The sequence below is a fragment of the Erpetoichthys calabaricus genome, chromosome 11 (genome assembly GCF_900747795.2).
Source record: "Erpetoichthys calabaricus chromosome 11, fErpCal1.3, whole genome shotgun sequence".
In the NCBI taxonomy this organism is placed as follows: domain Eukaryota; kingdom Metazoa; phylum Chordata; class Cladistia; order Polypteriformes; family Polypteridae; genus Erpetoichthys; species Erpetoichthys calabaricus.
Window position 1 is genome coordinate 148924083 of NC_041404.2, and position 13473 is coordinate 148937555.

The 13473-nt window shown below is 46.1% G+C and overlaps 1 protein-coding gene across 2 annotated transcripts in view; it reads left to right on the forward strand.

Moving 5' to 3' along the window:
- Positions 1–8931, forward strand: part of fbxl16 (F-box and leucine-rich repeat protein 16) — a 104104-nt gene extending 95173 nt beyond the window's left edge. For both annotated transcript variants that reach the window (XM_051933435.1, XM_051933436.1), the window contains exons 5-6: positions 1451–1514; positions 7621–8931. In XM_051933435.1, the coding sequence (XP_051789395.1) occupies positions 1451–1514; positions 7621–7769 (213 nt within the window). In that variant the 3' untranslated portion in view covers positions 7770–8931. The remainder of the gene's footprint in view (positions 1–1450; positions 1515–7620) is intronic.
- The last annotated feature ends 4542 nt before the right edge of the window (positions 8932–13473 follow it).

The following is a 13473-nucleotide window of genomic DNA, read 5'->3' on the forward strand; positions in this document are numbered from 1 at the left end:
ATGATCTTGTGGCCCCCAGACGTTCAGAAAGCCCATTTTGGGGGGTTTGTGGGTGCTGGAGCCCATCTCAGCCAGCATAGGGCGTAAGGTAGGGACAGACCCTGCAGAGGGTGCCAGTCCATCACAGGTATTGAATCATCAGAATTTCCATTCAGTTTTTTAAAGACCATAACTCCCAGTTCAATGAAGCATTTGAGGTGAGCATAAATAAAGATCAGGGCTAAACTACAGGTGCAGTGGGAACAAGCTTGAGGAACTTGTGCGTTTCTTATGTGGGAAATAAAAAATGACATTTGCTAGTATGAATAAACAACATGAAACTGACAAATGGCTTTTATAGATTTTGTATTTTCATTTGATACATATGCTTGTTCTTAAGTATAAAATATTGATACAATGCTCACATGTCATTTTCAAATGCATCCTAAACAATGCTGTTTCTACTATGGGGCCCTTTATTTAAATGTATACAAAGCTGCTTAATCTTTTTATATAAATAAGCCACTTTCCTTATAATATTTGTGTTAGTGGGTTTTTATTGTGCATATCTCAATAAGGAGACCAAGGTTTGTGTCCCGGGTCCTCCCTGCTTGGAGTTTGCATGTTCTCCCCATGTCTGTGTGGGTTTCCTTTGGGTGTTCCTGTTTCCTCCCACAGTCTAAAGACATGCAGGTCAGTGGAACTGGTGATCCCTAGTGTGTGTCTGATATGTGTGTGTGTGTGTGTGTGTGTGTGTGTGTCTGTTGCCCTTCGATGCACTGGCATCATATCCAGGGTTTGTTCCTGCCTTGCACCTTGTGATCTGGATTAAGCAGGTTAGAAAATGATATGACATTCACCTTAATGAAAGGACAAGTGTCTGTGTATCTGTGTGTCCATTCAGCTGCAAAGTCTCTGTTAACCAACAAATGGCGCATCACAAACATTAGGACTGCTTTTGTGAATCCCATACCAAGTGGCATATAATAATAGATGTGCCATCTGATTTCATAACAAATTCAATCTATTTTATTACTAGAAATGTTTGTGATGTGCCATCTGTTGGAAAGGCAAATGCAATGCATTTTATTACCACAAATTTTTGTGATGTGCCATCTGTTGGAATGACAAATGCAATGCATTTTATTACCGATGCGTCATCTGTTAGGATGGCAAATGCAATGTATTTTTTTTACTTTTACTTTTTAAAATTTTTTTTTACTATATGCATTACAGACTACATTCCAGTAGATGGTGCACTGTGAGGTCTACATTGATTACTTAGGTGGGTGACACACAGTCTGTCCACTGATCTAGTTAGCTATGGACAGCTAGTCTCTCAAAACAGCCGAATCAGTGTCATGTGAAACATAATATATAATGCTAATGTCAAAAGGTAATATGAGTAGAAAATCAGAAAATGCCATTTTAATTATTGCTAAGTAACACCTATGCTTGTCTTTCTTTAAAGATACAAGACTTTGGTTTACAACATCTGTTTGGGATGAGAAGTCTGCACCTTTTGTCCTTGGCTGGTAATTTTTTTTTTTAATTTTATTTTATCTATTTTATTATTTTGGGGGTTGCAATACGATAAACTGAGAAATGTTTCATTAGGAGATGCATTTCTTGAGATTACTAATCCACGTGATCCTCAGTGTATTAGTTGGCAGCCAATAGGCATCCCAGTTCCTCCTTTCTATGACTTTTTATTATCCTGGTTAGCCGAAGACGGTGCCTGAGCCTTATTGCTCACTCATATTTCTGGAATTGCACTGCTGTGCCTTCCATTAAACGGCAGTGCCATTCTTTATAGGGTGCACATTTTAAGGTATTTTTGCCCTTGGATATCTTTTGGATATTTTAAAGGTATCTGCATACTTATACAAAGAGGAAAAATGTGTCGCTCGTCCAACCATTCTGAATGCGATATATGGGATGATCTTCCAGGTATCCGGGGATTAGTGGCCTCCTCGCTGGCAGTTCGTTTGTTCTTTTATTTCGCCTTATACAATTTCTTGTATTAGGAATTTGTTTATTTTCGCATATCCCTTGGGGTCAGAGCGCAGGGTCAGCCATTGTACAGTGCCCCTGGAGGAATTAAGGGTTAAGGGTCTTGCACAAGGACCCAGCAGAGTAGGATCTCTTATTGGCAGTGATGGGGATTCAAACCAGCAACCTTCTGGATACCAGCACAGATCCTTAGCCTCTGAGCCACCACTCCATCAGTGTTAACGTTCTGCAGCCAGATCATTTTCAAGGAGAGTGTTTAGGTACACACAGGCCTCCGCTTCACATAAACCTCAAAATTGGTTCATTTCACCACAGAGCCACTTGTTACGTTTCTATGCGTCTACTTGTATTTCCTGAATCTGCTAAGCATCATTGAGGTTCTCTGCCTACCACATCTGAAATATTGTATTCAAGATCGAGCGCACAATGTTCAAGCCCATTCCAGTTTGTTTGTTTGTTTATTTATTTATCAGTCACCTTTATCTAAGACAGCATACAAACCAAGTTAAATACATACAAGAATGAAGGTGGAGTTTTCGTGTACATGCCTGTCAATACATGCACCAAATTTAAAGCTGCCAATCATCCTACTAGGGCTGCACGATAACAGAAAAAATGATCATCACGATTATTTTGCTCAAAATTTTTATCACGATTAATAATGACGATTATTCCTAATCTGTGTCCAAAGCAGTGTAGCCTCGGCCAGTTATTCACAGATGCTGCCCTAATCATATTAACTGCGTTGTCCGTTGTGATGCACACAAGTCTTTCTTCCACCAAGCCCCAAGCGGACATCGCTTCTTTGAGGCCCACTGCAATAAACTCCGCTGTATGGTCTTGTGGGAAAAATGAAGTTTGCAAAAGCTTGATTTTCATCTCAAACTCGCTGTCAATAAAATGAACTGTCAAGCTCAATTACGGTTCCGCAGTTCTGCTTGACCATAAGTTGGTCGTGGCAGCAAAATATTCAAGGCTGAGCCTGAGAATTTCTCTTTCTATTTCTTTTCGGCATTTCGCATACAGCGAGGGCAGCGCAACATTGGAAAAATGGTTGCGTGAGGGAATGCTATATCTTTTATCAAGTGTTGCGATCATTTTGTTAAACCCCTCACTGCTCACGGTGGTTATTGGACACACATCCTTGGCTATATGGTACGCGATCGCCTCTGTTATTTCCCGGTGTCTTTGCGAGCTAGGCAGATATGGTATTGCATTGAACAATGTCCCAGATATTGTTGTCTGTGTTGTGGATGGCTGGTAATTTTTTGTTGTTGCTGTTTGTGCCTTCAGTCGTTGAAATTCTTGATAGAGTACTTTGTGGTTTGTGTTACCTTGGGATGTTTGGACGGAACAGAAGCAAAGTTTGCACAAGACTTGTACCTGATCAACATCACATTCCTTGAAATCGAAATAGTTCCAGACAACTGAGTATGACCCCTTTTTTGGAACTAACGATCGCACTTCTGCACGTTGCTCAGCCATCATATGTTTATTCTGACTGACTGTTATTGCTGCTATTGACTTCTACTGCTTCAGAAAGCGCTTGCAATCAAGACGCAGTAACGTCATAGTGACGCAGTCCAATCCGTAAACTCGGCCCATAAAAAACAGTTTGGTCTTTATACTGTAAAATCGCGACGATATTTATTAACTGATCGTGGGTCATAAATATCGTTATCATGAGAAAAAAAAGATGAATCGTGCAGCCCTACATCCTACTATGCAAAACTCACACAGGGTGCCACCTGACGCAGAAAGGCAGCACTCCCGACAACCGCGCTGCTGTCCAGCCCCCCCAGGTATAACTAAATTGGGGCCAGACGTGATTCTCTTTTACAGATCTGGGTGTCTACTCACTAAAAAAGATCCCAGTGAAATCTGATGCTGAAGAGGCTCCGCCCACAGGGTGCCTTCCTTAAAACCCGCCCCCAGTTTCCTCCTCCTCTCCGTGCCCTTTAAATGTTTGGGATTGCACTGTTCTGTTTCTCCCTCGTGTGTTAGAAGAAGACATAAAATAACTATGGAAGGATGGAGAGAAAAAAGAAATTGAACACAAGACTTGAAATGAGAGAAAATATAAAGGTAGGATTGCGGTTATCAATTCCAGAGCTCATTGAAACTTGTTGATTAATTTCTATGTTGCTTTGTATTCATTTCTACCACTGTAGCTACTTGGCCCCATGCATTTGAGAAGTGCCTCGGTCTGCTCCGATATCTTTCTGTCATTTTAACATTTCGATCACTCTATGGCACGGGTGTTGAACTCCGGTCCTGGAGGGTCATAGTGGTGGCAGATTTTCATTCTAACCATTGTGGGGAACAGCCCGGACACAGACAGACAGACAGACATCGTTTTGTCACCTAACACACGTTTATTTACACTATTTACAAAGTTTTTGGGCCACACAACCCACAGACTCCCCCAAAGTCCAGGCCAATACCACAACGCCTTTCCTTCAGACCGCCTCCTTCTCTCTCCTTCCAGACCTCATCCTCTTCCACCCGACTCCAGCCTCAAATGAAGGGAGGTGGCCCCTTTTATCCCTACCCGGATGTGCTCCAGGTATGCACCGGCAATCTTCCACCCGACACGCCCCAGTGTAGCGGAAGTGCCGGCTGTCTCCCCGGAAGCACTCCGGGTGTTCCCTCTCTTCTTCCCCCCAGCAATTCCTGGTGTGGCGGAAGTGCTGGGGTCCAGGGTCCATCAGGCACGGGGACGCCCCCTGGCGGTGACCACGGGCCCCTACAGGATTGAGCTTCTAAGCCCTGTACCCATGGCCCCCAAAGTAACCAGGGCAGTCGCCCCCTCGTGGTCTGGAGGAGGCACAAGCCCTCCTCCGGTCCTCCTGGGCATCCCGGCCGGGCATGAGCCCCGTCCGGGTGCCACACCATCTTCTTAATTAGTCACCAGTTTTGGCTGCCAATTAACTTCTTTTGCCTTAATTTTAATTAACTTGACACAGGCCCTTAGTTAGCCTTAACTAGCAGCCAAACAATTAATGAGACACGAAATGAGCCACCACATGCCCATCACACAATATCTGAAAATAAAGAAAGGTGAAGGTCAGTAAGGTTGATCTCTCAGGTCACCAAACATCTTGACATTGATGTTCTTAGAAAAAAACAGAAAAATCAACAGTTTTTGGAAATGTCTGCTGTGGCAGAATGAGAGCAGCAACAAGCCATGGAATTAAATAACGGAATTAATTAGCAGCAAGAATCGGCTTCTCATTAAGAGATTAGTTGGAGTGAAATTGGTTGGAGTTTGAAGACCCAATTTAGCTGGTCATCTGTTGGCTTGTTTCACGTCTCATTTCTGTTTGGCTTTCATTTAATGAAGAAAGGAATCAATTCAGAGCACTGAATCCTTAAAAACAGGGCTAATAAAATGACGGAAACAAAACTTAATTAGCAGTGAAAACTGGTCACTGATTAGGAAAAGGATCAGAATGAAAACCTGCAGCCACTGTGGCCCTCCAGGTCCGGAGTTCGACACCCCTGCTCTATGGCATAACAGCAGCAAGTCGAGTTTAGATACGCAAGAACTGTGGTCTCCGCATACACAACGTGTTAAAACGCTGCGGCTACATTCTGGCGAGGCGTGTTTCGAATGTCCGCTCAGACAGTGATGTTAACTTCCTTTAGTTATTCGTTTAGGTGTGCAGTCAGATGGTCGGCCCGATCTGTGGTTCCAGTGTCATTGGGCACATTTACTGCTTTGGGTGTTTTGAGCACTGAAATCTGCATCTCATGTGACTCTTTGTCCTTTTCACCTCCTTTCAGTGGGGTGTGACACACCGTTTGCTTCAAATGTATATTTTGCATTTCCCCCAACATAGCTGCCAATTCTTTCAACCGTACGTTGACTCCGACACTGTCATCGTAATTGCAGACAGCAGAGAGCACACACATCACCTGCCACAACGTATCATTCACTTTTGCCACATGTTTATTGATGTCTTTGAAAATAGGATTTGATGTCACACGTGCAATTGTGCTCTCTGCACACGTGACACACGTTTATGTTTAGGAGGGGTCTTTTTAGGAGCCTCTTCGCCTGTAGGTCGTTCATCATAATCAAAAGCTTGCTGTCTGTCGGATGACACCTTCTGTTCTTGGCAGTTCAAAGTCACCGCCCCTACTTTTAGCTCCACCTTCATGAAGCGTTTGATTGGCTTAGAAATGAGCGGTCTAATTGTTCCCTCCCACTTTTATGCAAAGTTCCCTCATGGTTGCATTTATTATCAAACGTCTGGCTCTGCGAGATTGAAATTGGTCCAGAGTGACCGAGTCCAGAGGTGGGCATGGGCACAGAAGATGTTACCGACATTTGGGGTTAGAATTTACACAGAAAACCATCGACACTTGGAATAAGTTAGCAAGTGCGAGGAGCGATCAAAAAGTTTCCACACTTAATTTATTAAGAATTTCAAAAACAAGTCGCGTCACTTGTCTACATTGTCACCTTCGTTTGCAATGCCATTTTCCCAGCGTCATACCAGCTTTTTAATGCCCAATTACTACTCCTCCCGCCTTCACCATTTCCAACGAAAATATAAAAGTGTGGAAACCTTTTGAACATCCCTCGGTAGTGTGGTGGACAGTAGGACTTTAGGGACTTTTAAAACTTGAGAGAAATAAGCCGAGTGGAAGTGCGGTAACGTGAGGTCTGCAGCTGATTGGCATCAACTAAATAAATAACTTTGTGTGGGGGAGCGTGGTAGCGTGGCGAGAGCGGTTTCTGTGCGTGATGTGGGAGCGGACGACTGTGGACTTAGTGCACAGGTGCAGGATCGCCCGCGACCCTGATTGGCACCGGGAGCTGCCGATTGCCACTGCAGTGCCACGTCCCTGTTCTAAAAAGGGAAGAGCAAGGGAGAGAATGAAAAGGGAAGTGGAAGGAGGCTAAAAGATGGAGGGAGAGATCAGGTGCAAGTGAGGGGATGAAAGGCAGGGTAGGCGGACGGCAACCCGGGGGGGCCGACGAGCGGCCTGGGAGGAGTGACAGCAATGAGAGAGAGGCGTTCTGCGGGTGGGTGCCATGGAGCAGAGGGTACACAAGCCTGGCAGTGGGAGTCGGAGGCTCGGTGGGGTGCCTTTTTGGGAGCCAGAGGCGGCTACAGGGGTCCAAGCCTAGGGGCAGCGATGAAGGGGTTTGAACTGCCATTCAGGACCCTCTCTGGGTTAAGCCAAGGAGACACCTATTTTGGTAGACTGTGCCAGGGCTTGTGCTTTTAAAGTTGGTTTCCTGCCCGAGTTTTAACCTCATTCTAATTTATTTGCATTTTATCCTCTACTCGCACTTTGCTTTTATGGATTTATTTATTTATTTATGGGACATTCTGAACACTGCACTTTGTGGACACCATTTTATTTGTTTGTTTTTTAATAAAAGCACTGAAGATTGTTTGACCATCCGCCTTGCTTGGTATGGTTTGCCCCAAACCCCCCCTGCTCAGCTCAGCTCATCCCAGTCACGGGTTCAAGCGGGAGCGTGGAGCCGACCCGCTCCGTTGGGTTGCGTGAGGCCCGTTTCTCCTCCCTGATTGTCCCAGCGTTCTAATGAAGAGTAAAGTTCTGTGATCGAAACGCGTAACCCTTCTCCCCTTTGTGTCTTTGCGCCAGGTTGTCCCCTGCTGACCACCACAGGCCTGTCGGGCCTCATTCAGCTGCAAGACCTCGAAGAGCTCGAATTGACCAACTGCCCCGGGGCCACCCCAGAACTTTTCAAGTACTTTTCGCAGCACCTTCCCATGTGCATGGTCATCGAGTAACAAGAGGAAGTTGTGGAGCAGTTGGCCACAAACAGCCAAACCTTCCTCCTCTTCTTTAAACCCGAGGGCTGAACAGTCATCTTCATTCAGAACTTGGAGAGATGGGGGATAATTTAAAAAAAAAAAAAAGGGAGAGAGCAAAGAGAGCACCTGCATTTAAAATTAGGACGGAGAGACGGTGGCAGAGTGGGATATCTACAAAAATCTAAACGTGTAATAATAATAATAATAATAATTAATAATGATAAGGATAATAATCGAACTCCAGAACTCCAGCTTTGATGTGACATCGTTCTGTGTTTTGACAAAGGGTGCGTGTACAGGTTTCTCCAGTCATCTTGCGTCCATTGTACCACAAAGTGTCTCGACGGGGAAGAGGAGTCAAGGTGGGACGAGGCGTAGCGAGGCCTCAGCCCCTGTGGTGGGAGCAGCACTTTGTAAATGCCATCCACCATCTGTCCATCCAGTGACTTGAAGCTTCCATACCATCCTGAGATTGGATTTTGGTGTCTCGTCTTAAAAAACGAAGAAAAACAAACAACACAGGAGGGTGAAAAAAAAAAAAAAAAAGACTACTGACTTGGTGGGAGCTGCACGCTTTCTTGCTTTTTTTTTTTTGTTTGTTTTTTAAATTTTATTACTATTATTTATTTATTTATTTAATTGCATAATTTTTTAAAATTCTGTTCTCAAATTTGAAATCTCGCGATGAGCATCGGAGCGTTTCCAGCTTCTCAAAAGAAACCGCGTATACATCCATGGAAGTGAGGCAGGAGTGGACATCCTCTGCTTTTTTTTTGGGGGGGGGGGGGGGTGTTATGGGTTCATCATCTCAACCGAAGTGTCAGACTAGGACTGGACCAAGGAGGACATTGAGCTTTAGTGTGCCCCCCCCCACCACCATGGGAGCCTTTTCAGTAGAGAGTTTATCCGGCATGGAGGGTTCAGTTAGGAGACCCTCTCACTTCTTTTTTTTTTTTTTTTTTTAGGGGGGGAGTGGAAAAGACTCTCTGACCTTGTTGACTTGGGCCTTTTTTGTTTTCTATTCCTCTCCATTTCTTTGAGCTTAGCCAGGTTGTGTTATTGTGGGTCTGGACTTGTCACAACACCAGTTGCTGTACTTCACTTTCATGACTGATAAAAAAAAAAAAACACTGCTGAACATGTCCTGAGTCCTTGTGGAGTGGCTCTTTTATAACAAAGAAACACAAAACAAAGAAAAACAAAACAAAGAAAAACAAAACAAACAAACCTCCTCCCACTCTTCCTGACCTGTCAATGGAGCTTTAAACCGATTGAAGAGTGCGTCCTGGTGGCACTGCTTATTGTTTTGTCCAAAGAGGTCAGAATTAATTGACGCTTCACGGTGCCATTTCTGCTTACGTTAGGTGGGCTACCTTAGTCGCTGCACTGCTCAAGCAATTCATGCTATTTATTTATTTATTTATTTATTTATTTGCGTATTTATTTTTCTTTCTATGATGGTGGGTTTGAGTCCGCTCAGGTGACAGTGTTCTGCTGATACTGTTAACAGTGTAGGACTTAGGGAGTACCAGTGTATTGGGGAGCCATTATTTACTGGTGTATTGGGGGGCCCGATATTTACCGGTGGTATTGGGGGGGGCCCGATATTTACCGGTGGTATTGGGGGGGGCCCCGATATTTACCAGTGTATTGGGGGGGCCAATATTTACTGGTGTTCGGGGCGGCCCAATATTTACTGGTGTATTGGGGGAGGGCCCGATATTTATCAGTGTGTTGGGTGGGGGGGGAGCCTGATATTAATTGGTGTGTTGAGGGGGGCCCAATATTTACCAGTGTGTTGAGGGGGGCCCCCAATATTTACCAGTGTATTGGGGGTCCCGATATTTACAAGTGAATTATGGGGGGGGGGCAATATTTACTGGTGTATTGGGGGAGGGCCCGATATTTATCAGTGTGTTGGATGGGGGGGGCCTGATATTAATTGGTGTGTTGAGGGGGGCCCAATATTTACCAGTGTGTTGAGGGGGGGGCCCCCAATATTTACCAGTGTGTTGAGGGGGGGCCCGATATTCACCAGTGAATTGGGGGGGGGCAATATTTACTGGTGTTCAGGGCGGCCCAATATTTACTGGTGTATTGGGGGGCCCGATATTTATCAGTGTGTTGAATGGGGGGGGGCCCAATATTTACTGGTGTGTTGAGGGGGGGGGCCCGATATTTACCAGTGTATTGGGGTCCTGATATTTACTGGTGAATTGGGGGGGCCAGTATTTACTGGTGTTCGGGGCTTTACCGATATTTACCAATGTGCTGGCAGGGGCGATATTTACCATTGTGTTCCGCCAAGTGCACAGTTGTGGCCCGTCTGTGGAGGCCATCTTCTGTTGTTTGCAGCCATGAGCCGATCTCAGCCGCCTGAAATGGCTTCACAGAACTTGTGAGGTGGGTGGGGTTTAAAAAAAAAAAAGAAAAAAAAATCATCCAATCATGCAGTAGATTTCTAACGAGCCAGACTGGGTCCTCTCGCCATGCTGTGTGCCTCAGCAAACGTGCCTGTGGATCTTCTGCTGCCAAAGTGGACCTTTGTGAACACGAGCTTCTCAGCCAATCACGACCAAGCATAGGAGTGAACTTCTTCACGCCGCCTTCAGTTCTCTTCTTCATTTCTCCTCTCAAAAAAAAAAAAATTGCGGCGGCCATCTTGGTGCTAAACACGAGGTGACGGCGGGTGCGTCTTCATTTTAAAAATGGGGGGCAGTACCCTCGACTATGGAGACTTTTGAAAAACGCCCTCCTGAGTCACCTACTTCTGAAAACGTAGCCTCGGTGCTGGGGTTGTTGTGAATTACGTAGTTTTAAATATTATATGTGAATTTTGAGGGTGTACTCTTACAGGCATTTGGGGGGTTTGAAGGTGACAAATCTTAATTCTGAAGGTAGTCCGTCGAATCACTGCTTATTGTTTTTTTGTCAGTCATTTGGTAACCTGCCTAGTCCTGAACAGGGGGGTCTGCTGGAGCCCATCCCAGCCAGCATAGGGCGTAAGGCAGGGTAAGACCCTGCAGAGGGTGCCAGTCAGCCACAGGTCTTTTGTCAGCAGAATTTCCATTCAGTTTTAAAAGAACAATCCCTGGACGGGGCACCAGTCCATCACAGGGCACTCACTCACTCACGGGCCAATTTAGGGTCACCAACCCACCTCACCTGCATGTCTTTAGACTGTGGGGGGGCTTCAGACATCCGGTGAGAACACGCAGACTCCACACAGGCAGGTCGGACCCGGGATGTGAACCTCTGAGCTGTGAAATACTTTGTACCGTTGCCACCGGCGTGAACATCAATTGATTTCTTGTATGGCCCAACCATCAAAGCAGGACTGCCTCAGGGGGCTTGAACAGGCCTCCCCCAGGGACGAGAAAGTAAAAAAAACAAATAGAAGATATCTTGGGGTGGGCAATTCAGAGAACAGACCCCCTTTCCAGGGAGGTTGGGCATGCAGATGGGTTTCAAAAAAATGGGGGTAAGCACAACACCGATGGCCAGAGACCCTCGTCACGGAGCTGCATGGCCACCAGTCCAGCAGTAACAAACCGCTGTGTCCTCACCCGCCGTCAGGACAAAATGGCACTCGCTAAATGATCATTCTTTACGTTTTTATAGCGCCTTTCTCTCTACTCAAAGCACTTCAACCACCCCGTAATGTGCAGCACCCACCTAGATGAGGTGACGGTAGCCGTTTTTGTGCCACACATGAGCTCTTTAGGTGGTGAAGTGAAGTGAGAGAGATGGCTAGTATGAGAGGCCGTGGTGGGCAGTTTAGCCAGGACATCAGGATACCCCCCTGCTCATTACGAAGGGGTGCCCTGGAATCTTTTGTGACCACCTAAAGTCAGGATGTCGGGTTTATGTCTCGTCTGACTCTGATGCCCCCTGCTGGCCTCACCAATGCCTCTTCTTTCAGCTTTTCCTAGGGGTCTCCCCATCCAAGTCCTGGCCGGCCCCCCACATGCCTAGTTTCAGGTAGGTGAGCTGTTCTTTAGCGCAGGTGGTGCGGCTGCTGGATATCTCAGGACTGGCAGCCAATGCCTTCTGACTTATGAGCCCTGTCAAGTCCTGGAAGTGCCAAGGCTAGCAGATTCACGTGATGGGTGCCAGCCGCAGTAGAGGATGTCTTGGCACTGGACTGCCCTATTGATTTGTGGCAATGGCAGATGGTGTCTTGTAACTGGTCACCTGCCTAGTGTCACATCACATGACTTTTCCAGTGAGTTGGCAGTCGCAGACCTCTTAGCGATTTGGGGGGGCACTCGCTGTGTGTTTCCATGATGTCCGTTCAGGTAGTGTGGCATAAATAGAGATGCCAGTGTTGAGAAATGTGACTGTTTCTTTACTCATTGATTACAAAAGTAACTTAAAATGTTACACAGTCGCTTATCATAAAAAGTAACGAATTATAAAGAGGGCGTCGCTAAGAACAACATCCGACTCTTGTTTATTTGACCAAATATGTCACAAATCTTCAACATGAGGTGCAGTACTGTGGTGGCATTCTGGAAAGAAAACTAAAACAAGACCCTAGAGAGGACATCAGCATGGCACAGGATTGGTCCTCCTGCCATCCTCTCTAATCATTCGTTGGGCAACACTGGAAGGCAACTAACGCTTGGAATCTGATAGGAAAATCAGCAACACGACAAATCAAACCATTTCTCAGCCTACTGACTCCATTAGGTGGTCACAGGGGGACCCCGTGTCTGTCACCAGCAGGAGCCAACCCTGGATGGGACTTCAGTTCACCGCGTGGCCATAGTTGGCTCTACTTTAGGAGGAAGGTGGAGGACCTGAAGAAAACCAATGCAGAGAGATGGTGATGGAGCCACCACTGGTCCATGCCATCTGTGAGGTGGCACTGCTGCCCACTATGTCGCCCACATCTGATGATATTCTAATGAGTCTGCTCCACAAATACAGGCGCCGTCATTGGGGGGGGGCTGTCTAAACCCGTGGCTCTCAAAATGCCTGGGACTGACGAGCGACACCAAGACATGGCGGGTCACCTAGAGCTAGTGGTCACCGTCAGCTCAGTGCTGTCATTTATCCAGTTGTTGTTTTTACTGTCTTAGTGAAAAACGCTGTGGTGACAACCGAAGGTGCCGAGAAGAGGAGATGGCAAATGGATTCAGGTAGTGGGAGTTAGGCGGCCTGTTCATCTCCATTAGGTGCCTGTGGTATTTCTGCTCATACATCTTTCGGGGGGTTGAGTGGTCTACAAAAGACCCCAGCACATCCACACAAACTGCACATTGTCAAACTCGTCCTGTTCCCCCCGGACTGCTGCTCTATGATTGGCCATGTTGGCTCTTTTCTGTTAGTTTTACCCACAGGTCTCCGAGGCTCCTCTGGTGTCTTCCGTCACATTTGGGTGGGACATGCTGTCCCTATTTGACCCAGCGGGTGTTCAGCCTACCTAAGGAGAGTCTGCATTACAAGTCTACCATTCAGACCTTGCTGGGTTTTACCTTTCAAAGTCCCAAAAGGTCCACGCTAGGGCACCGAGGATGGCATCAGAAGGATCGCGCACAAGCATCCACTTGGAATTATGGGTTTGCGGTTGATGGGTGGTCAGCTCTTAAGGTGGGCTTAAAAATAAAGGTTCCACACGGTGAAGGAGACGGCAAGTCTGAAGAAACGTTCGAAAAGAGAAGAAGCAACCGCTACA